Here is a 24,747-nt window from a genome sequence, read left to right as displayed (position 1 = left end):
TCAAGATTACACAGAGCTGGTCATCCACGGGTGTGGGACTAGTTTTCTCACGTGTAAAGTAGGACCTGTGGCTACTTTTGTCAGAGGGTGGCTGCGAACGCGAGCATACTAACGATCCCTTTCCATGTGCCGCATGTAGGGGGCGCTCGACACCTACTGTCGTTTGAACGCCCAAGGACAGTTGGGGGCTACTCAAGCCACAAAGCTTGACATCTCCAGTTAGAGCAGCAACATCTGGCAGGTGCTTTCCATTCCTGACCACAGTGGCCAGTCCGGAGGCGCCCGAAATAAATATTTCTAGTTTCTGAGGTCTGCTAATGACCAAAGAGCAGCTGTCCTTGCAGCTAAGTGGAAGGGCACAGTATTAATTTTTCAATCCTTCAATCTAAAACTTGATTAGCTGCTGGGCAGTGGTGGCGCACGCCTTTAATCCCAGCACCTGGGAGGCAGAGGCAGGTGGATTTCTGAGTTTGAGGCCAGTCTGGTCTACAAAGTGAGTTCCAGGACAGCCAGGGCTACACAGAGAAACCCTGATTCGGAAACCCCCCCCCCGCCCCCAAAAAAAGCAATTATTCAGAACATGTATTTGCTTGTCCCTACTTGTTTAAGGAACAAGGTTAAGAATTAAAAATGATGGAACGCTGAGGCTGGAGAGAGGATGGCTCAACAGTTGCTTTTCTTTGCAGAGGACCTTGGATTGGTTACTAACACCACAGGGCTGCTAAAAAATTGTCCTAACTCCAAATCCAGTAGATCTGTTTTCCACAACTGGCAAGCACGTGGTGCACACACACAGACAGAACATTCATGTACATAAGATAAATCTTAAAAGAGGGAAAAAATAACAATTGACAAATGCCAGCAAGGGTGTTAGCTGTATTTATGTCTTGGTTGTAGGGGGGAGACGTGACCTTGAGGGAAAAATAGAAAGGGCACAGGAGGGCCCGACATCTACCTGGGCTTCCTCTTCTGAGGGTCACCACCCCAGATTAGCTATTATCAGATTAATGCGAAGACCTATCAAGGAAGTACACAACATAACAGCAGTCTCTTAAAAGATTGTTCTCATACAAGATTTATTCCCAGCACCCTCCCACCCCACCCCCAATTCACAGTGGAGGCATTGGGAGATTCAGAGCAGGATCTCACTGGTACAAGACCTGGATTTGCTCCCCTTCCCTCCCTCTTCCTATTGCCAGCTCCCAAAGCATGAAGCTACACACATTCATGCAAACACGTAAAATCCCAAGCCTTTCCCTCACCTCCCTTTTTTTTTTTCTTCCCACATCAGAGTTCACCCATAAGACATCTGGTTCTAAGGAAAGAGATGTCCAAAGTATTGAGAACCCTAAAGTGGGGAGATGCCATTATTATGCCTAACTTTCACACTCACTGACTATGAAACAGGCACCTGCCATTCCTCTTCTCACTGTTATTTTCAATCCCTGGCCTCTACCTTGTCCATTAACCAAGAGCAAAAGTGTTAGCACAACCCCCAACCTGCAGCACATGAAAATGGGTTCTGTCCAACATCCCTCACCCAAACATGGGAGTGCTGGGGGAGTGGTCCCTGAGGATCAGCAAAGGGTTAATGCAAGAGGGAAAAAGGATAGAAGAATTTGGCTTGAGCTCTGATTTGGGAGACAGAGAGGCAGTATGCTGGCACAGGTTTGAGAACCACTGATCATTTAAGGGGTTTTGTTTCACACAATTTGATTCAGGACTGCATAACACCTACCCTTCAGAAGAGTCTCTGCTGATTACCAACACATCCTTACTAACTGGGCTCATCCTTACAGGAGTTAGGAAGCAGTATGGTAAGAGCTGGTGGCTCCTGGGATGAATGCCATGGCCATTTGTAAAGTGCTACTTTGCCATCCCCCGTGGAATTATTGCTTCTCCAGAGGAGGAGCAGGGGAAGAAAAAGGAACATAAAAATGGATATGATATTGCTTTGCTCACTACTCAGACTGATGGTCAAATGGAGCCAAGGGTTAACAGCACCAAAGACAACCACACAGCTCCAGAAGATTTTGGAGACCTCAAAATAGGCACTCACCAACCCTATCAGCCAGCTGATCCTTTAGCTCACGGTGATATAGAAGAGGCTCAGCCCATGTTCACATTTCTCAAACTCTGCAAGCACTCTGGAGTGCTCAGGGTCAGCCATCTAGAAATGAAGATGGGCTCAGAGACAGGAAGTGGGCCTGCTCTACAGAACCGAAGGATAAACTTGCTTTGAGAACACAAATCAAATCATGGTAAAAGTTGTCACACAGGTGACAACTCCTGCTGCCTGACTTCTGTGGCTCCAGTGAGGTGAGAAGAGATGGGCTCTTGTATCAGTGAGGGCCCCTGAGCACCCAGACCTAAAAGCAAACAGCACTACCTCCTCAAAGGGGAATCAAGTCCCTATCTTGTTGCCCGTAGTACCACCCTGATGGACAGAAGCCTCCCTTGAGGGAGTATGTTCTCACTCCAGTGACTAAGCAGAGATGGCGTCTCGCTGGCAGCAGGGTAAGAGTATGTTCTCTCAGCAGGCCTCTGCATCAGCCAGATCACCCAGCACACAGATAAAATTCAGAGGACAAGACTGGGTTCTTCTCTTGCCCCATCACAGTAAGTGGGGTGGAGGAAAATAACCTACATCACAGTGACCCCCTCAAAGGAGTCTCTCAGTGGCTCCTAGAACTGGCAGGGTCTAGCTGATTCAGCTCTGATTGGTCCAGAAGTTCAAAATCATCTCCCTCAGCATCAGTGTCCAGGTCTGAACTAGGGGCCCGGAGGAAGCCTCTTGTTGCTCTTCGGGGAGGTAGGCCAGAAGGGTCTGTCTGGGAGGCCTCTGACAAGGCCAGTTGGATCATACCCTGGGAGACCAGGCTGGCAAGATTGCTGGTAAGGTTAGATCCTCCAGGAAGGGAACTAAGCAGGAGCTCAGGCAGTGCAGCCTCATTCCGACTAGCAGGCAGGCCCTGGGTGTCCCCAGCCCCTGGTGGGGAGCGGTACATCAAGCTGGGCATCCCAATGCTGGTGTCATCCTCATCATCCAGGCCAGCAGGATCCACATTAATGGAAGGGAAGTCTGGAAGGTCTCTGGCAAATGATTCCTCTGGATCACTGTGACCATCTAAGTCTGAGAGAACACAGCTGTGTGAAACATGGTAGCTACCTGGTCTCTGTGCCCAGACCCACAAAAAGTCAGCCCCATACAACTAGGTTTTCCCACCCTGTACTGCTTAAGATGAAGCAAAACCTGTGGGACTGGTTAGTTGTTTGTCACCACTCACATGGCCATGACTGCTGATGGGCAGAGAACTGCCTGACTTCCTTCACTGGACTAGTAAGTGACTGGGGGCGTCAAGGGCAGCAGCACCAGCCATGTCAGATCACACCCTCAGACGGTTCTACTACTTACACCATAACTCAGGAGAGGAGGGACACAAGCAAGCCCCTGTCCAAGGAAGCTACAATGCAAAAATCAGAGTTACCATCGACTCAGGTCAAAGGTTCTTACCTTCAGAGCCTTCTGTTAGAGGTGTTTGGCCCCTTGACAGGTTAAATGTGCCGTTTTCTGTACAGGAGACCTCAGCATCAGAGTGCTCCGAATCTGTGATAGCCAATTCCCTGGCAACAGTAGAATCATCCAGCTTAGAAAAAGAAAACAAGTCTGAGATGATGCCATCTGCAATCGTCTTTATAAACTGCAAGCCCTGGAATATCCTCAAGCTGACCCATGAAACCAGGGATAGATGGAAACGGCATCCACAGTCCTGACTCGTGAGGCTGCTTCCCTAAAGGGAATTCTTTCTCATCAACCTCTTGAGCTCAAGCAGTCTTGAGTAAGCAGAAAAATATACTTATTAACCAAAACTCTAGATGGGGGCTGCTAAACCAACAGATTTATGTCACTTCCAGTTTATTATGTTCCATGGTGGCAGGGTAACAGCAAACCCGAGTTGAATGTGATGTTCTTCAGGCTCAATCATAGTTCTAAGGTCCCACACAACCCCAGGTTCTCTCTCAGCTCTGTACGAAGAGTAAGGGGAATCTAAGGTCTCTTGAGGGTCCCTGATAGGCTTGAAACCTGGTTACCATCTCAATGTGTGTTGCCAGATGGATGAAAAGGGCCAGTGGGGCAGCGTCCACACATAGGATACCTGAGGACAGAAGGCAGCAAGCTCCTCTTCACTGTCACTGTGGTTGTCCACGGCGCGTTCTGCGTGTAGTGCCCTGCGGCGCACTGTATGGAAAGAGCAGAAGGTTCTGATGCTTGAGAGAAAAATCTCCCTTTGGACTCCAAAAGCATGTATCAACACAAGAAGAAGCCCTCTATATATGGCCCTAGGACTCCATAGCAATGTCTGAAGGTAAGGATGCTAAGTCTAAGTAGTAACACATGAAACTACATATCTTCTCCAATATCCCTCCTTGCAACCCAACATATCTCTAGAGATCCTGGCTAATATGAACTACCAATCTAGCCAGCAACTCTGAGCATCTCCTAGGAGTAAATACAAAGCAAGGTGGTACGTGGGCACAGTCATGGGACGGAGGAGGAAACTGCTCACCTTGGGTAAATGAGGCTTTTAAGGACTGATACTTTTCAACTAGTTGGCCCAGATGAAGCTGGGCTTGGTGACCACATACGAGATTCTTTGAAGGCCAGTGCTTAATGAAACACCCAAACTGATAAAACCAAAGAGAGGGACACATTTGCACCACCCTCTTCGTGTCAGGTAGAGCTCAGGCTAATAACAGTGCCCTCCTGGTGTCTATGGTGGCTGTTCTCAAATCATCTCTGGAAAACAGCTTTCATTAATGCAAAGAGGCTGCTTAGAAGTGCAAAATACCTGCACCAACATTTGCTCAGTTTGAAACCACTTGAGTCTCATGGTTAATGCGGATTATTTAAAACAGTGCACAAAACAGTCAGCCCAGCACTGGGACACTTGGAAGGCGTCTCGTAACAGCGGGTGGTACTACAGACCTCTACCATATCTTTTACTGAATTTGGGAGTTTTTTTCAAATCAGTTTAAAATGGAATTTTAAAGCCTTTGTAAGGAAACCTGGCAAGCCTGCCTGGTTTCTCAGAGAAAGAACATTACCTTTCCTTACTACTTTGTGCTCCTATCAACCACCCCCCACTTCTACTTGGAAAATTTAAAATGACTCTTATATACAGCTGCCTGAGGCACTCACAGCACAGCTGTCGTGCGTGCATCCTGAGGCTCCTAGGGATTGAACTCAGGTAAGTCACCAGGCTGGTGGCAAGCCCCTCCACCTGCAGAGCCATCGCATGGGCCCTATTTCTCCCACTTTTTACTTATCCAGTTTGTGAGGCCTGGCTTCTCCTCTTTCCCTGTTAGGAAGAAGAAAGCCATCCCATGACACTTACATTGCCTTTCTCTCTGCTTGGACATCATGTAGCCACGGACACTGAAGTCCAGACGCTGCAGAGCTGGCTTCAGTCGTACATAGGCTCGATCCCACAGTCGGTGATAGATAGCAAGAGGCCACATCATAATGATGACAACTGAGAAAAGTGGAAACAGGAAGAAAATGGAGATTGCACAAAGCAGTCCTACCTGCCCCTCTGCTATGTGTCCTTAGGACTCTGGGCAGAACAATTCAACTTAATTCTGGTTAAGTTGAATTACCACTAGTGACCCCTATCATATACAGTTTTTGAGAGCAGGGACTTCTGTAGCCATCCCCAGGATCCACATCATGGCTATACACAACACAATATGCTATAGAACCAGGCAGTGTGGACATGTAAGTAAAACGATGACAACTGGCCATGTGATTCTGAGATAAAATTACGTATATAAAATACTACATATGGATGTCCAGCATGGCGGCACAAGCCTTTAATCCCAGCACTCTCAGGAGACAGAGGCAGGGAGTTTGAAGCCAGCCTGGTCTACATAATGAGTTCCAGAATAGCCAGAGCTCCACAGAGAAAACCTGTTTTTCAAAACCAAAAAGAAAGAGATGGGCTAAGGGAAAGTCGCTGTTGGAGAACTAAAATATAGAGGGTCTCTTCCTAGACAGCAGTTCTCAACCTGTGGGTTGTGACCCCTATAGAGGCAAACAATCCTTTCATGGGACTCACATGTCAGAATAGCAAATTTAGGTTTATGAAGTAACAACGAAAATATTTTTATGTTGGGGGTCCCCACAACATGAGGACTATATTAAAGGGTTGCAGCGTTAGGAAGGTCGAGAATCTCTGTTGAGAACCACAGTTGATGATGACAGGAAAAGCTATGAACAACCTACAACTTGTAAGGAAGCACTTTGACACTTACCCATCAAGTAGGACAGCAGGAGCCCAGGGATGTAGCGGCCCAACACGGCCAAAAAGGTCAGAATCCCACAGCTCAGCAGGCAGAACTGGGAGAAGCAAAAAGCAGTATTAAGTCTCTGCTACATGTCAAGGGAGTGGGGGACTAATGAGGACATGATTAAAGACTTCTATGATCTGAGTCAAGCATGGACATGCCAGAATGACAGCCTCAGCTACCATCCAGTAGTGACTCTGTTTTGGCAGACAAGAGAACACTCCTTTCTACTCAAGCTTCCTTCACATGAAGAACCCCATATGGCTGTACCTTTCATGCCAGGAAATTGGTTTAAGTTTTAGCCAAAAATTCTCTCTGAAAACATGCATTGGTAGTGGGTTTTTAAGTAAAAATAAGAAAACAGAAATATTAAAACCCAACAACTTAGCATGTTTAATGTGACACAGAACACACATAAGCAAGCTTTCCTTCTCTTCTTGAGACAAGAAAATGGCCTGCTCTGTGGGGCTGGAGACATGGCTCAGTTGTAGAGGCTGCCTAACACACAGGAAGCCCTGAATTCATACCTAGCACAGAAAGAAATTTAAAGAGAAAAAAGGAAAGGAAAGAAAGAGGCTACTCCAAGGACAAACAGAGCAACCATGGAGTCAGGCTCCTGCCTCTACTACAGCAGCCGGTCAGAACCCTTCCTATCACCTCCCTTTGCTTCTATGAACCTCATGTCTTTTATGAATGAAGGTACATGGGGAAATAGTGTTTCAACTTAATGTGAACTGAGCTGAAGGCCAGAGCTGAAAGTGAAAAGGGAGGTCTTACCTTGCCTGGGTTTTGCTTTTTGAAAAGCAAAAGATTCCTTATGAAAATGGTCCCACTAACCCAGACTTCAGCTACATGGTGGCAGAGCTCGGGCACGCTGAGCAACCGAGGGTGCACAAAGCCCCAACTATGGGAGAGAGAAGGGGAGCTGTGAAAGGAGGCTGTTTAGGGGCCCCCCATCTTGCTATGCTGGCAGCCAATGCTTCCGGGTTTAAAGAGGGCTTGGGGAGCAGCTAGTCCCAGGTGCTTTAGAGGTGAAACATGTCATTCTTCTTGGCTTACCAGGTTAAAACTTGATTTTGGGGACTAGGAAGACAAACTTGTTCTGACAACTCCACCCTATGAGCAAGTGGCTCCATCCACATGTATAAACCTGCCACCAGCCCCAAGGCCCTGTGTGCTTAAAAACACCATGTTCATCACACTCAGACCACAGCAATTCTGTGCAACTGCAGTCCACGGACACAAGCAAAAGCCTGACTGATTCCTCTGCAGCTGAGAAGGAGGCAATGTGAGGGCACAAAGCAAAGCCAAAATAAACCTCAGCCTCAGCAGAGGGAATTCCTTATCAAACATACAGGTGGGTGGATAAGGGACGAAAGCAGAGGCTCTAAGACACACGAGGGATCTTCAGCACTGGCTTGCTGATGCCAGGAACCAATGTTTTCTGACCCAGAACTTAAAAATGGCCACAGGTCACAGAAAACACCAAATGATGCAGTACAAAAGCCAGGAGACAATTAGTTGCCTCTAGGTTTTCACACTGTGGCTTATTAATGCAGCTGCTTCCCTGGCATGTCAGGTTGTAAGTCACTACTACTTCTTTTCCAGAAATGTCTCATCCTATAAAGATGAGAAGACACTGAGTATTCTCAACTTGAATTTTAGAATTTGTTATTACTTGAAGCAGACTAGGAGTATTATGTTGCATCCAGAATTTGGGGCTAAGAACATGTTACCAAAAACCAATACAACAGACTCCATTAAACAACAGAAGGGAAGTAACTGGCGCTCCATACCTCTCGTTGTCCACTGCGTCAGGTCTCGGCACTACAACATTAAAAACAAACATCAGTATTAGCTGGCAGGCAAAACTAAACATGAAAATATTAGGCTGTCTGATGGTCTGACCAAGTTTTATTATGTTTAGGAAAAAGTAAGCATTAGTAGTCAATAAAAAGGAGACCCCATGTTATATTGCCAGAGTTAGGAAGCTGCAGACAATGGAATAATGGTTTATGTGTCTTCAAATGAGAAAATAAAGGATTTTTCCATGGGGAAGGAGAGGGTACAAATGGACCGCAAGAGCTACAACTAAACACTTCAACTTCCAGCCACGGTGTATGAGAGCATGGACCACCGTCCCCTGAGTATGTCAGATGCTCGCTCATACATCACTGTGTGCCAAGCTTCTAAGGCGTGTTGTGACTTCTCCAACCCTAGAGATCTGTCTGTTTTTAGAGATTCCTATTATCTGCTCTGAACAATTCAGTCTTTTGACATTTACATATATGAGACAGGCTGATTTCTTGAACTCTATAAAATAAAGAGAGTGATGTACTTAAAAGCTATATACTGTAGTGAATATCCTGCCAGCACTCCAAGCTGATGTGTCCAGAATCGCCATCAGTTCTCCTTTCAGACTCCCACCTGAACCAATCCCCACTGCCTCTGCCTATTGCTGGCAAGTGCATGCAATTCTCCCACTCTTACTTTAAAGTCCCAAGTCTATTCCTAACCATCTGTTTTCTATTCCTAACCATCTGTTATGTATACTTAAGTCCCTTCATTCTTCGTACTCTCCAAAACACCCACCATCAAACGCTGGACATCATGGTTCCCCCCACCAAGGATACAGCTGCAGTATCCTAGCAGAGCTTCTACTTCCCCTTTGGCTCACTCTATCCCACCCTATGAGATGCTATCAAGTTAATCTTTACTCTCTACTCAGTATGCAGCTCTAATTTAAACAATCTTCAATGATCATGTACTACCTAAATATCTAAGCCTAACTTTCAAGGACTTATAAATCTAAGTTCTCTCTTGAAAACAGACTCCTCATTCCTACCAAAATGTTCAATTTTCTGTTCCCAGAAGATACTTAGCAAGTTGTGGTTCTTTTGTGTGTGTGGTTGTAGACAGGGTCTTGTGTACTCAAGCTAACCTCCAACTCACTACATAGCTGAGGCTGACTCTGAGGGCCTGTTGTGCTGGCATAAAGAACTACTTGCCTGTGGTTCTTTAAGCAAGCTTCTGCCCTGCCTGGAAATGTGTTCTCCCTTTTTATAGTCACTGATTGACTGGAGATAACATATATAAATCTATCAACTACACACTACACAGTATCTCTGATTTATCCCTTGGGTTGTCATTAATTTTTCTTCAATTGTCTATAGTTTTTTAAAAGAGAAACTATATTTCTTATTGCTTATTACATAATTTAAAAGAAATTCCTGGGAGGTAAAACAGATGCTGCCTGGAGCTGGACATGGTAGTATATACCTGTAATCCCAACAGAGAGTAAAGACACAAGAATTAGGAGTTCAAGGTTATCCTAAATTACACAGTGAATTGGAAGCTAGTTTGGGCTACATAGACACTGGGTTTTGTTTTTGTTTTTAAGTAATGGCCAGGCATGGTGGTGCATATCTTTAATCCCAGTACTCAAACAGGAGTGTTAAGTGAACCTGCATGAAATTGAGGCCAGCCAAAGCAACATAGTCAGACCTGGTATCAATAAATAAATGAATAAATAAATAAGAAAGAGCTGGAGAGATGGCTCAGCACTTAAGAGCACTGACTACTCTTCTAAAAGACCTGAGTTCAATTCTCAGCACCCTTGTGGCAGCTAACAATAGCCTATAACTCCAACTCCAGGGGATTCCTCTGTGTACATCAGGTACAAGTGGTATCCAGACATGCAGGCAAAACACCTATTCAAATAAAATAAGAATAAATTTGTTGGGGGCCGACTTTTAGCAGAAAGCGGCTATCAGCTTTGCAGCCATCTTGAGCCATATACCCTGACATGAGACTTGGATTACAATAGCCTACAACAGCTGAGCACACTCCGATAATCTTGGTTTAGATACCTTGAGATTAAAGGTACGTGAGATTAAAGGTGTGTAACTTAAGAGTATAACTTAGAAGTATAGAGATCAGAGTTAGAGATAAGACCTAAGGGCATGATTAAAGGTGGCTTAGAAGTAAGACATATAAAAGGCAGAGACAGAACAGATCAGAATCAGACTGAGATCAGAGAATCAGACACATCAGACATTAGGTAGAAGACACTTGGCTCCAGACAGAATCAGACACAGCAGACAGAGGAGACAGAGAAGGAGACACTTAGAGGAAGAGAGACTGAAGAATAAACGGGACTGAATCACACCCTGTCTGGTCTCCATTCTTCTGCCCTCACCCTCGCTCTTGCTGAACCCCGACCCTCAGACCGGAGCGGCAGCTTGGGCCGGGATACAGTGGCCGCCCAAACGTGGGTCGGCCCGGGCCTCAACATTTTGCCTGGGCTGCAACATAAACTGATGCTGTCTCAGTAGCTAACAGTATCCAGTAAGGTCATCTGAGTCCAAAAGATAAATAAGAGTGGTAAAGACTTTGTACTCCTCAGGCCGGTTGCACCATTGACATCAGCTCAGGTGGCAGACACAGACCTGCCAGCATTAATGTGGCGACAGAAAAGCAGGTCCCGGCTCTACAGGCCCACAGATGAGCCATGAGCTTTTCTTTTCTTACTTGTCTTTTTGAAGACAGGGTTTTTTCTATACAGCCCTGGCTGTCCTAGAACTCACTAATGCCTGCCTCTGATCCAGAGTGCTGGGATTAAAGGTGTGCACCACCCCTGGACTGAGGCTTAAACTTTTCAAATGTCTCCTAAAGCAACTAATTCAGACTTCAGCAATCAGTCCCCAGCAACCCATACTCCTCAAAACAAACAAACAACCCTAAAGGCAAAAGTCCCTTAAAAAGTTACCAGCTCAAATTGTTCTAAAAGCTACAAACCTTACCATTTATCTCAGGCCAAATTTTATTCTTCCATTGGTCAATACAGACAATGATCATCAAACTGAATGCAAGTAAAAACACAAAACGAAGGGATGTCAGTGCAAAAAACCTAGAGAAAGAAAACAGAAGAGGGTTACTAAGTAATAAAGCCAGTTCAGAAAAGACCCATGTACTCTCTGGGCTAGGTGAACAAACCCAAATTCTAGTTCTAGGTTTTGGTGGTTGTTCACATGTTAACTAGTTATATATACACCTTGGTTAGGTAACTCCAATTTTCCAGACCCCAGCTATTTTCCTATGGTGATAGTACTTTCTTCTGTTAAAGTAAAGGACGAAATCAAACAACCTCTTGGACACCCTTCCAACCTTTCAGTCTATTCAGCAGGAACAAGCTGGGATGAAAGCGATTATTTATTTACTAAATTTAAGCCCTAATACAAGTCAATAACTGACACATGCACATAACAACACATTTAATTTAATTAGGTATGCTGCTACAGATGAAAGGACCAAGCTGCTCCCCCAACCAAAATGACTCAATTAAGGTCACACAGAAAGTCAACACTCAAGGTATATCAAAAAGGTACCTCAGGATTAGCACCAATACTCAAACTCTTGTAAAGAAACCCACAGGAAAAACCAGGTGTAGCACTCCATGCCTGTAGTCTCAGCACTTGGGAGGTGGAGACAGGGTGATCAGGAGTTTGAGGTCATCTTCATCTAAATCATGAGTTTAGGGCCAGCCTAGGCTATCTGAGACCCCTCCTTGGGGACGGAGTAGTGGTGGTGGTTAAAAAAAGCAGTTTTTAGAGAGGACAGTATTACCGTTACTGACGCTAGACATAAGCGAACGGCAGATCTTATCCCTTATGATCACAGATGCAAACTCTTCAATAAAATAGAAACAAAATAAATTTAGCAGTATATTAAAAATTTGTGTTTATGAGTGTACATGGGAACACACTCATACACGTATGTGCTGTACATGGGGCACGCTTCATCTCCATGCCCTCCATTTCTCACTCTTCCCCATCATTAGTTCTCTTTGTTCCCCGAGAGTTTCATGTCAACTGTCATGTCATAAGTAAAACATGACTTAATGTAGCTATTTACAATCTAAGAAGCACAAATCAAAGAAAGCATATGGTATTCATCTGAGACTGGCTTATTTAATGTGATTCTCCCCAGCTGCATCAAGTAGGAATGTGTGTAGGTCAGAAATCTCTATCACTCCAGACAGGTCTTCCAATACAGTCCTGGCTACCCTAGGATATGTAGTCCAGGGTAGCCTTAATCTCAAAGAGTCCTGCCTACCTCCACCTGAGTCTTGGGAGGAAAGGTGTGAGCCACTATACATGGCACTCCATTTATCATTTAAAACAGGGTTTCTACTGAACCCAGAGCTCATCAACAAGAAAGACTTCTGGCCAGTGAGTTCCAGGGATCTGCCTGTCCCTGACCCCTCACTGGAGATACAGATGTGTGAACAGTCCAGGCTTTTACACGGATGTTGGAGACCCATGCTCAGGTCCTCCTGCTTGCATGTCAGGAGCTTTAACATATTTTTAGTTTCCCATTCCCAAGTGAGGTGTATCTTACAACAGCAAGGGTCAGCAAGATCGATAATGTAGCACTTCATCACCTCAATAAGATGAGGGACTGGTTGGTACAGTGCTTGTCTAGCATGCATGAAGACCATGGGTTCAATCCCCAGGACTACATAAAGCAGGCACACTAGTGCAGACCTACAGCCATCACTCCAGAATGCACATTTTAAGGGCTGAAGGAATCTCTTGTTTCAGCCTTCAAACTCTGAGACTACAATCAAATACCACTGCACCAAGCAAGATACAGCTTCTATGTAAGAGGGACTGAGAGATGGCTTGGTGGGTCAATTACTTGTAGCACAAGCCTGAGAACCTGAATTGGATCCCTAGAATCCAAAGTGAAGGGAGAGAAGGACTTTGGGAAGTTGTCCTTTGACTTCCTCGTGTATATATCTACACCAGCAGACACACAAACAAAAATCACAGAATTATATACACTAGTGATAAAACAAAAATTAGGCAAAACATGGTGATACACACCTTTAATTCCAGCCCTTCTAAGGCAGAAGGTGAATCTCTGAGTTTGAGGTCAGCCTGTTCTAAATCCCAGGCCAGCTGGGGTCATACAGTGAGAAGCCTGTCTCAATAATAATAAAAATAACAATAATAAAAAATTAAATTTAAATTAAAAATAAAATCAAATGACCCTGAGTTTGATTCCCTAAATAGAACCATTATGTGAACTTTAATGATTAATCTATTTCCTCACTCATAATGTGATGCTAACAAGTCTTGAGTTAGGGATATAGCTCAGTTGGCAACCTACTTGTCTTGCATGCGTGAATACCTAGTTTGATCCTCAGCATCAAATAAAACCAGTGTGGCAGCCAACACTTACACGCCTACCACTTGGAAGGTAGAGGCAGAGGATCAGAAATTCAAGGTCATCCTTAGCAGTATCCTGAATTTGAAGACAAGCAGGATTATAGAAGACTTTCTCTTTTTTAAAAGGAAAACAACAGACTTAATCACCTATAAAATATCACATTTGATTCTGGCCAAAAAGCCAAGAAGAAAATGTAAGGCACCTGCCCCTGCCTAACAGTTCTCCTCAGCTGTTCCACATCACAGAGGCACTAGGTATTAACACAGCAGCTAACCAAACAGGTAAAGATGATCAGAAGCTGCTCATAAGTCACCATTCTGGAATACCCTCAGCTCAATACTTGATTAATAGTGTTCTATAATCACAGAGCAAGCCTTAAGGATAGAATTCTCATACTATAAAAAACAAAAGGCCAGGGATAATGCTCAATTGGTAGGGCTGTCTGGGTGAACAAAGGCCGGTCTTGGATCCTTAGCCAGGAGGGAGAAGCAGGACAAGCCAAGCAGCCTCACAGAGTTTAATACCACACGAGGCCCATGAGACAGTCTCCGAATAATAGGCTGGACATGGTGGCACACGCTTTTTATCCTAGCACTTGGAAGACAGAGGCAGAGTCCAGCCTGATCTATATAGTAAGTTCCAGGACAGCCAGACAAACTCTGTTTCAAAAAATACAGTAAAATAAAAGTAAATTTTTTAAAAATTAAAAGCTAGGGCTGGAGAGATGGCTCAGTGGTTAGGAGCACTGACTGTTCTTCCAGAGGTCCTGAGTTCAATTCCCAGCAACCACATGGTGGCTCACAACCATTTGTAATGGGATCTGATACCCTTTTCTGGTGTGTCTGAAGAGAGCAAAAGTGTTCTCACATACATAAAATAAATAAACCTGTCGGGCAGTGGTGGCACATGCCTTTAATCCCAGCACTTGGGAGGCAGAGGCAGGCAGATTTCTGAGTTCGAGGCCAGCCTGGTCTACAGAGTTCCAGGACAGCCTGGGCTATACAGAGAAACCTTGTCTCGAAAAACAAAACAAACAAACAAACAAACAAAAAAAAACCTTTAAAAAAAATTAAATACAAGACACTCAGAACAATCTCCAGCACCAAAAGTAAAGAAGCCTCATCTGAGCATGTATGTGAAGAAAATACATTCACAGTAATTGCCAAAGGAAATTCAGATTTTTGTCTACAGACATTTCTGTACAATAAACATCACTGCATACTACCTGCATGTTTTTTTTTTAAATATATTAAAATGAAGGAAGAAAGGAAATGGAAATCAGGAATCCAGTCACCAGTGATAACTCTATCCCAGTTCCCCTACCTATCATTTAAAGGGCACAATCACACATGAGATTAAAGAAGTTTAGCAGAGACAGACTGAAGAGCTGCCCCAGGTCATTAGACTCCTCAAAGCCAGCATATCTTCCCAACAAAGAAGCAACTTCAACAAGGCCACACTAAGGGCTCTGCTACCTAGTACTTGAAGGTGATCTCCGAGGGGTAAGCCAGGCTACAATCAGAGCACTGACTGCCCACAAGAAGAAACTCAGGCAAGAGGAGGATGTTTTGCTCTCCTTTAGAGGGTCATTTTGCACAATAACACATGCCTGTGAACCCTGCACTTGGGAGGTGAAGGCAGGAAGATCAAGAATTCAAGATCACCCTCAGCTACATAGTTTGTTGCCATTCTAGCATGAGACCTTGTCTCAAAACAAACAAGAAATCATTCCAAACTAGACTATCAGAGTAGCCTGTCACAACCTACCTTCCTATTCCCACTGCCTATACTTATGTGAACAAACCAATCTGAGGGCGTACTAGCCATGGACGAGCAGCCCAAGCACAGAGTAGCAAAGGCAGGGTATGGCAGTGGGGACCTTTAATCCCAGGAATTGGGAGGCAAAGGAAAGAGGATCCAAACAGACCTCTGTGAGGAGCCAGGGATACACTGAGACTCTGTCTCAGAGCAAATAAAACAACACAGTAATAAGGCATGTGCCTACAAAGTACAGTTGTATGTGTTTACAGTATCACGGGACAAAGTAATGATGAGGGAGGAGGGTGTATAAAATGATTTGATAAGACAAGGGATAAGAAGACAAAGAGCAAGGAAACAAATGGTAAGAAATCCAGACAAGAGGAGTAAGAAGAAAAGACATCTGGGCTAGGAGCAGGGCACACCTATAATCCTAGTACCGAGGAGCTGAAGCAGGAGGACCAACAGTTTGCAGCTAGTCTAAACTATATAATGAAATCCTTCTAGAACACGAACACACACACCCCCAAATCCACAAAGCTTGCTAAAATAGCATACAAAACACTTTCAGCAACTACAGTCTGCATAAAAACTTTTCAACTAAGCAAAAAGCACCTACAAATACAACCAAATAGGAATATGCACACATGAATTAGTCACCTGGGACTCCTCCTGTCTGTGTCTTTCTGATCATTACGGGATCATCTCTTTTTTCTTAATGATTTTTCCTTATTTCTAAGGCCAAGCATATTTGTTAAAGGTTTAGAAAATGCAAGAAGTAATAAAATGTCAGGTGAGGTGGCACATGCCTTTAATCCCAGCACTCAAGGGGCAGAGGTAGGCAGATCTCTGTGAGTCTGAAGCCAGCCTGGTCTCCAGGGTGAGTTTCAGGAAAGACAGGACTACACAGAGAAACCCTGTCTCAAGAACAAACAAAAAGAAGTAACAAAATAAAAATGAGTATATCAGTATAAAATAACCTGGCTTACACAGTGGCTTACACTCTAGCTACCTAGTGAGACAGGAAAAAGTCGAGAAAGGGAGAGATGGAGAGGAAGGGGTACAGAGGAAAGAGGAGAAAAAAGAAAAGGAAGAAGAGAAAAAGAAAAAGGAAGAGAAGAGAGAAAGAGAATTAAAAATCTGTATCTGTCCAGGCTTCTGAAGTCACCGCTGATTTACAGGAAATATGAAACAGGAGAACATGCTAAGCCCCAGGGAGGCGGCCAGCAGGGTCTCAAGGGTACCCTCTGGACAAAGGATCTGCTCAGAGCAAATGGTCACAGTGTATACACTTCATTTTTATTTATTTATTCATTTATTAACCTTGCAAGTGAATAAAGTTTTTTGGTTTTTGGGGTTTTTTTTGTTTTGGTTTGGTTTTTTGTTTTTTTGAGACAGGGTTTCTCTGTGTAGTCCTGACTGTCCTGGAACTCACTCTGTAGACCAGGCTGGCCTCGAACTCAGAAATCCGCCTGCCTCTGCCTCCCAAGTGCTGGGATTAAAGGCGTGCGCCACCACTACCCAGTGAATTAAGTTTTTTTATTGTTTTATTTTATGCCAAAAAGTAGTATTTTTGAGGGGGATTAAAAAAAAAACACAAACATTTCAACAGTGCACGAAATCATTTTCCATATGATAAAGTTAGTGGCATTTTAAGTGTCTATTTTACAGAAGCATATGTAACAATTAATACCTTTAAACTATTAACATACAGAATCAGTGGGAGGCCAGCACCATGGCTCAGGATAAAGGCACTGGCCACCAAACATGGCAACCTGACTTCAATTCCTGGAACACATAGTAGGAGGATAGAGCCAGACTCTGGCAAGTTATCCTCTGACCTCTACATTTGTGGCCCTGAGTGTGTACACACATACAAAAATGGAAACTGGAAAGATGGCTGGGGGACTAGGGGAACTGGAAAGATGGTTGGGGGGTTAAGAGTACTTGTTCTTGCAAAAGACTTAGGTTCTATTCCCAGAACCTACATGGAGGTTTACAACCATCTGTAACTCCACTCCTGGAGAACCGGACACATCCTCTGAAGGCACTAGGTATATACCGTACAACATCATGCAGGCAGAACCCTCATGCACATAAAAGACTAGGCTTAGTCAAGTCTAATAACAAACAAACGTAAACAAACAAACCACTGGGAAGTAAAATGTAGTGGTTTGAATGAGAATGTTTGAATACTCTGTCCCCAATTAGTGGAACTATTTGGGAAGGATTAGGTGTGACTTGTTGGAAGAGGTGTGTCACTGGGGATGGGCTGCAGAGTTTCAAAATCACACACCAATCCCTTTCTCTTTCTCTTTATGAAATTCTCAGCTACTACTTTAACACCATGCCTGTCTGTTTCCCGACTAACCATTTAAAACTGTAAGCAAGCTCCCAATTAAATGTTTCTAAGAGTTGCCTTGGTCATGGTGCCTCTTCAAGATAGAAAACAGTAACTAAGACATATACCTAATTATAAAACATTTTTATTTAATACATAAGCATGTTTTCTCACGGTGCAGGAACCTTTAGTACAATCACTTGGGATAGGGAGGGGACATGGAGGCAGACAGATCTCTGTGAGTTCAAGGCTAGCCTGGTCTACAAAGCAAATCCAGGACAGCTAGGGCTTGTTACACAGAGAAGCCCTATCTGGAAAAACCAAAACTAAAACAAACAAAAGGATTGCATCATATATTACTACTTTTTTGTCAACTGTACACACTCAGGAAGCAGAAACAGGTGAGTTTGAGGGCAGCCAGGACTACAGAGTGAGTTGCAGGACAATCGATGTTACACAGAGAAACCAGGTCTCAGAAAGACAATCAAAAACAAAACAACAAAAAACCAACCAAACAAACAAAAACCCCTAAGGCTGGGGATGTGACTTAGAGCCTACCATGCACAAGGTCCTGGGTTTGAGCCCAATCACTATATAAACTGAGCACAGTGGTGTGCACAAGTAATTCCAGCACCAGGGAGGTAGGGGAGGAACTATCAGGAGTTCAAGGTAATTCCTGGGTGCAAAAGGCAGCCTGGGCTACAGGAGACCCCAACTGAAAACAAAAAGCAAAAAATATATGAATAAAAAACCAAAACAAACAAAAAACCAAAATTGGGCCAGTGAAATGGCTCAGAGAATAAAAGCAAATGCCAAGCAAACCCAATGACCTAACTTTGATCCCTGGAACCAACAGCAGAAAGAGTAAATTAACTCTGACCTGCACAAACACACCAGGGCTAGTGCCTGCCCACATTCTCATTCTCTCTCTCTCTCCCTCTCTCTCTTCTGCCTACATTCTCTCTCTCTCTCCCCCTCTGCCTACATTCTCATTCTCTCCCCCCACATACACACACACACACACACACACACACACACAATATGTACACATACACAAGAATAAATTAAAAAGAAATAAGAAAGAGGAGCCGCACTACATAACACGAAACACAAGCCTCTGACCTTACCGTAATTAAATCGGTAGAACATTAGGTCATGATGTATTCATTATTTTTTATAACAATATTACCATAGATTCACCCTTTAACATACCTAATGCAATGGTCTGGAGTATATCCAGAGTCGTGCAACCGTCACTATTATCTAACCTCAATAACCGCATCCCCATTATCAGCCACTCCTGTCCCCTCTGCCCCAGAGGAGGTGCTAATCATTTAGCTTAGCAAATGTTGCCAAACTATTTCCTAGAAAAAACCATCCAATGTTGGCTTCTATCAGCCATAATTCAGTTTTCTCATATATTCCCAAGAATTAAACATTATCAGTTCTTAAAACTTAATAAGCAGTTAGGCAGAGTGGTATACAACTTTGATATCAGTACTCAGGACGCAGAACCAAAACTCTGAGTTCTAGGACATCTGTGGCTACATACTGAGACCCTGTCTCAAAATAAAATTCAAGAAATAAAACTTAGTAAGCAGAAATTGGTAACACAACTTGATTTCTATTTTTTAAATTAATTTATCCTATGTGTATAAATGTTTCACCTGCATGCATATACATGTACCACATGCCTGCCGGATGGTCCCCAGGACTGGAGATGCTGGAAGCCACCACGTGGATGCTGGGAATCAAACCTAGTTCCTCTGCAAAAACAAGAGCTCTTAACACCTGAGCCATCTCTTCAGCCACTACACTTGAATTTTTAAAATACAGTGACAGTAAAGTTTTATATACCCAGTTTTTTGGGAAGGAAACGAGACAGTCTCATGTAGCCCAGGATGGCCTAGAACTCACTAGATAGCTGAGGATGACCTTTAACTCTTTATTCTCTAACACACACACACACACACACACACACACACACACACACACACAAATGCCTAGATTATGGGCTTGCACCCCACCACATGTGGATTTTCCTTTTGTAAACGGTCCTTTTATTTGTTGGGGGCTAAAATCCAATTAGACTGCCAGCCCAAATAAAATGTATTCCTTGGAATAGCTATTTGGTGTTCAAAAAGACCATGAGAAATCCTAGAAATAGTTTTCTGGGAGTTAGCTACAGCACGGATTTCCAGTAGTAACAGAAGCTCGAGTTTGTTATATAAATAATAATAGCTTGCCTAGAATACAGGAGACTCTGGGCTCAATCCACAGTAGCAGATACAATCGTAAACAATGACTACCCATCTATTTTCAATGAAAAAAAGATGCTGTTTCTGGGTTTCTTTGTTGTTACATAGCATGCTTGTCTCTGTGGCACTTCAGAACAAAGCATCCCATTCTATAGGGACAAGGATCCTGTTATTGTGCAACACTTGTGACTGCCTAGTTAATGAGCCAGTAAATGAAAAGGAAAAAAAATTAACCCAACCTATATCACATGATAGCTGCTGCTTGCGCGCGCGCAAGTGAAACCAGCTAGATGCTAATGATCTACCCGACCCTTAAACAGAGAAAGTGTCAACCTTAAAATTACAGACAAAACTCCAAGGCAACGCTGGCTGCAGAGCTCAGAGACTATGAAGCCACAGGTTTAATCCCAGCATAGAAACAAACAAATGACCAATCAATCCACCTTTAAGAAAGGCAAAGCTGAGGAAGACATAATTAACAGCCGGCTAGGTTACCAACCACACAAGAGAGTCCTACCAATGCAATAGACTCCCAAGAGCAGAGGCCAACTTTGGCTGCACAGACCCAAAGGCAAAAAGACAAAGAACTGATCATCAGAAACACTTGTCAATCAGTTTCAAAGTTTGCCCTTACAGTCCATGTAGTCCCAGCCAGGAACTCACTATATAGAACAGGCTAGTCCTGATCTCGCAGAGACCTGCCTCCAGAGTGCTAGCTTGCACCACTCTGGTTCCACAATTTTTTTTTCTTTTCCATGCAGAATAAATGTCTATTGAAATGGGCTTTCCCTGTCATTTAAAGGAAAACTAAAATCTTAAAATGTTTACTTTTCTAAACATCTCCAGAACTCATTAAAGAGGAAGAAGAGGAAGATGAGAAGAGGCTGGGTAGTGGTACACACCTTTTATCCCAGCAGTTGGAAGACAAGAGGCAGGTGGATCTCTGAGTTCGAGGCCAGCCTGGTCTACAGATCCAGAGTTCCAGAGCAGCCAGGGCTACACAGAGTAATCCTGTCCTTAGGGAAAAATAAGGGAGGTAGGGGCAGGCTCTCCCCTCCTATTAATTTCCTATTAGCCAATAGGAAATGGAAGGCTCTCCCTTCCATTTCCTACTGGCTTCTAGTTGGATTCTAACTTTGTAAATGAGAACTGTTGTATACCTTTAATCATTTCTCAGATCATTTTTAATTTTGTTTAGGAAAAAAAAAAAACTTTAAAAAAAATTCATTCGAATAACATAGTCCATAATCACAGACCCCCTCTGAGTACAAATTGTTAACACAGGTTAAGATTGGTGACTGTGAAGCAATCCCCAAGAGTTCAATAGGGCATCAGTTGTGGGTTATACTCATGTCCCCAAAGGCTACTTAGAATCACAGGGACAACTCTGGAAAGGCACCCTATAGTCTATAACCACCTGTGAGCTCTGTGCTGTTCATGAAGTTAGGGCCAGCGTGCCTGCTCACGTCTAGGGCTCCTTTACCCTCACGCTCCCTTATGGCCTATCAGTCCAATCAAAGTTCCTGGTCCTGTCCTTTTCTGATCCTGTCATGATGCACTCCTGCGGACTTTCATGTCTCCCTGTAGACCACTCATCTGCAGATGGGGTAAGACTAATGAAAAAGTAAGCTTTTAGAGGGAGGCCATCATTATCCTAAAGACAGTAACAGATCAGGGACCAGAAGTGAGGCAGGTTACAAGATTTTTGATAGGGTCACCCTAATTCCTCTGGAACCTGGGAGGGGACACCCTGGAAATACATTGTGACACAGTGCCAGATGGATTTCTTTTATGAACCTACTGTGTTTAGAAAGTAAGACGACATATAAGGTAAGGGAAAACTACACCAGAGAATGCACAACACTAGAAGCACTATGTGCCCTGAATTTGGAGGACTTGGGAAAAAAAATTCTTTCAAAGAGTGTGTGTGTAAGTCAGAGGACAGCTTACAGGAGCTGGGTTAGGGCATCAGGTTCGGAGATAGGCTCCATTACCCTAAGGTGCACCCCAGCACTCAGGTGATTTCTCTGCACTCCTAACTAAGCTTCTGACACATCGAAACCCACCTTAGCTTTTGATGCATCGTTATTCCTAATAAATAATGAGAAGTATTTCAGATTTGTTTCTGACCTAACTTAGCGATGTTTCTTCAAAACGCTCAAAATCTAAACAGGCATTGTTTACTTTCCCAAGTGAAATGTCAACACCACAGACACTGCTGACAAGTGAACTATGTTTATTTAACCCTCAAACTTCGAAGGAAGTTCATTCCTCCCAAAACAATTCTATGAGTGCCAATGTCTGACTACTTTAGACCCTTAGACCTTAATACTATTTGTACCCTTCCCAAGGTATGCGTCCCCTCTACACATGACAAGCTCAATTGTTCTGTAAGTCTTAAACCACCCTCACTTTGGAGGATCCCTCCCTGACGTCCTATATTGTGGCTAAAAGCAGGCAAACTACCAGGAAATGCCAGAGACAAAGCTCAGTCCCAATTTTTAAGAGGGTCCAAAGCACAAGAGGGGCTCTGAGAAAGACTCTAAATACAGACTTAGCTTAAGCAAACAATACTGGTAGAGCCTGGTGGCCAATGTCAATACTCCCAATCTTTAGGTGCCGGGAGCAGGAAGATCAGAAGTTCAAGGCCTGCTATGTAGAGTGGATATATGGAACCAAAAAAGAATACACTGTTGAGGACCAGCAAATACTGTTGCAGTTTTCAAATGTGTTCAGGGCTGGAGAGATGGAGAGTGGCTAAGAGCACATACTACTCTTCCAGGGAAGTTCAGGTCCCAGCACCTCCACTGGGCAGCTCAGCCATCTCCAGCTCCAGGGGGATCCAGTGCTTCTTAAGCCTCCACAAGTACCCACAACTCAGTCACACATACTCCCTCACCACCAACACCACACACACACAATTAAAATGATAAAAACAAATCTTTAAAAACACGTTTCATCAGCCAGGCCTACTGGTGAACTTCTTAAATCCCAGCACTTGGGAGGCAGAGGCAGGTAGATCTCTTGAGTTTGAGGTCAGCCTGGTTTACACACAGAGTTCCAGGCTAGCTAGGGCTATGTAATGAAACTCTAACGCAGTTTAAAAAAAAAAAAAAAAAAAGTTCAATCAGAACTGCCCATGATGCACACCTGAAGCCCACATTCTAAAAACTGGTTTAATAAACATCAATTTCTTTTTCCTGGAGGTTCTGACTGGACAAACACTAACAATGGGGAGGAAGTTGGTATCTGAGGTCAAGAAAGAAGCATGACCAAAAACAGCTGATAGTGGCCTGAAGTGGGGCTTCACTGCTAGAACACTTGCCTAGCATACACAAGGTCCCGGGTTCGAGCTCCAGAACTACACGCACGCGCACACACACACCCCACTTTGTTGTTCCAGGCTTATTCAAGATAGTCTCATCTCTTTTGGCTATAGAGGCCTCAATAAAGTGTCACTTCCCTTGGAATTTGACCAGCATTACGGTTATTAATAAACCCAAACCATGGTTGGGAGACTCAATGAAGCCCAAACTCTTCCTAGGTGCTCTCATTTTTCTACAGAATGAAACACACTTGAACATAAAGCCACATGTCCGGGTAAAGAGAACTGACCCCTCTCAGACAGCCTCAAACCCCTTGAACTTTAAACCACTTTAAACTTTTAAGGTCTTTCTGGTATCTTGGGAGAAGGGTTGCAATCCTAAGTGACTCTGAAACAGATGAAATCTCATCACTGTTTTGTAATTCTTTTTCTTAAGACATCTATTTTTCTCTGAAGCTGAAACGCCATACCAACTTCACCAACTTGACTGGGTGAGACAGTATCTAACATGCTAATCCAGGATAACCAGCTCTAGCCTGTGTTCCTCCTCACACCCATGGTTACCATTTTTTTTCAAGCCCTTATGCCTCTCCTCTCACCCAGTCAAGTAAACCCAGTAAGTTAAAATCTCTGGGAACCACTACACTGGGACAAGCAAGAGAAACGGAGGAAATGGTCTCAAAGTGAAATCGCTTTCTCTAGCTAACAAGGGGCACTCTGGCTTACTGCGAGCCACTGGGGATGTTACCAGAAGCTCGAGGAGAGTGTCCGGGGCGAGGGTGGGGGCGCGGGGAAGGCAGGGAAGACCGGGAAGGCTCTGTGAACACCCGGGATGCAAAAGACTGGAAGCGGGAGGGATGTAAGGGAAAGTGAAGCATCATTAGGCAAGTATGAGAAGCAGCCAGGGCGGCGAAAGAAAACAGGGCAGGGCAGGTGAGACAGACCCCCCAGAGCAACCTGACGAATTCCCGCCTAGTAGGGTCAGCGAGGGTCCGGGTCTCTCACCAGAACGCCGCGTTCAGCCCCAGGCACCACAGGGCGCTCCTGGCCGGCCGCTCCCACACCAGGGCTGCCTGCACCCGGCTCAGCAGAGGCTCGTAAGGCCCCAGCACCTCCACCAGGGCCCGCTGCGTCGCCTCAACCTGCTGGTCGCGCTCCCAGGAGCCGGACATAGCTCGGCGGCCCCTGAAAGCCAACCCTGAAGCTGGGCCCGGGGCCGCAGCCACCCCTTCTGCCTCCTCCATCTCCCCTCCAGCAGCCACAACATCCGGGGCCACGGCCCGGCAGTCACAATAACACCAACTGCGCAGAAGCGCGATTTGGCTGCGGCGAGGCGGAGAAGGGCGGGGGGCGGGGGGAGTGGGTAAGCCGGTTCGTCCCACGCGCGCATGCGCATAAGCTTCTGTGCGCATTTTTCCCCAGACGGAAGAGAACGTTGCGTCAAAAAAGCGTTCCCGGCGCTGAGCGCGATTCGGAGCCGCGCACGC

The 24,747-nt window shown here is 44.5% G+C and overlaps 1 protein-coding gene across 1 annotated transcript; it reads right to left on the bottom strand.

The window, feature by feature from the left end:
* Positions 1-1,047: 1,047 nt before the first annotated feature.
* Positions 1,048-24,643, bottom strand: Retreg3 (reticulophagy regulator family member 3). The gene is made up of 9 exons (XM_034504740.2): positions 24,266-24,643; positions 11,148-11,254; positions 8,142-8,172; positions 7,123-7,249; positions 6,313-6,397; positions 5,397-5,534; positions 4,158-4,240; positions 3,515-3,647; positions 1,048-3,133 (listed from the first exon to the last, which is right to left on the bottom strand). The coding sequence occupies exons 1-9, from the start codon at positions 24,502-24,504 to the stop codon at positions 2,676-2,678; spliced, it is 1,401 nt and encodes a 466-aa protein (XP_034360631.1). The 5' UTR covers positions 24,505-24,643; the 3' UTR covers positions 1,048-2,675.
* Between the last annotated feature and the right edge of the window lie 104 nt (positions 24,644-24,747).

The sequence above is a fragment of the Arvicanthis niloticus genome, chromosome 6, assembly GCF_011762505.2.
Source record: "Arvicanthis niloticus isolate mArvNil1 chromosome 6, mArvNil1.pat.X, whole genome shotgun sequence".
Lineage (NCBI taxonomy): Eukaryota > Metazoa > Chordata > Mammalia > Rodentia > Muridae > Arvicanthis > Arvicanthis niloticus.
Note: the sequence above shows the minus strand (reverse complement) of the source record. Positions and strands in the feature narration are given on the sequence as shown.

Bases quoted from the DNA above. Each gene is read 5' to 3' on its own strand.
- Retreg3 (XM_034504740.2), bottom strand. From the start codon at position 24,504: ATGGAGGAGGCAGAAGGGGTGGCTGCGGCCCCGGGCCCAGCTTCAGGG. The intron at 5,535-6,312 runs GTAAGTGTCAAA...CACTTTTCTCAG, and splicing joins CCTGCTGTCCTACTTGATGG to TTGTCATCATTATGATGTGG. The intron at 3,134-3,514 runs GTAAGAACCTTT...GTGTTCTCTCAG, and splicing joins TCTAACAGAAGGCTCTGAAG to ACTTAGATGGTCACAGTGAT.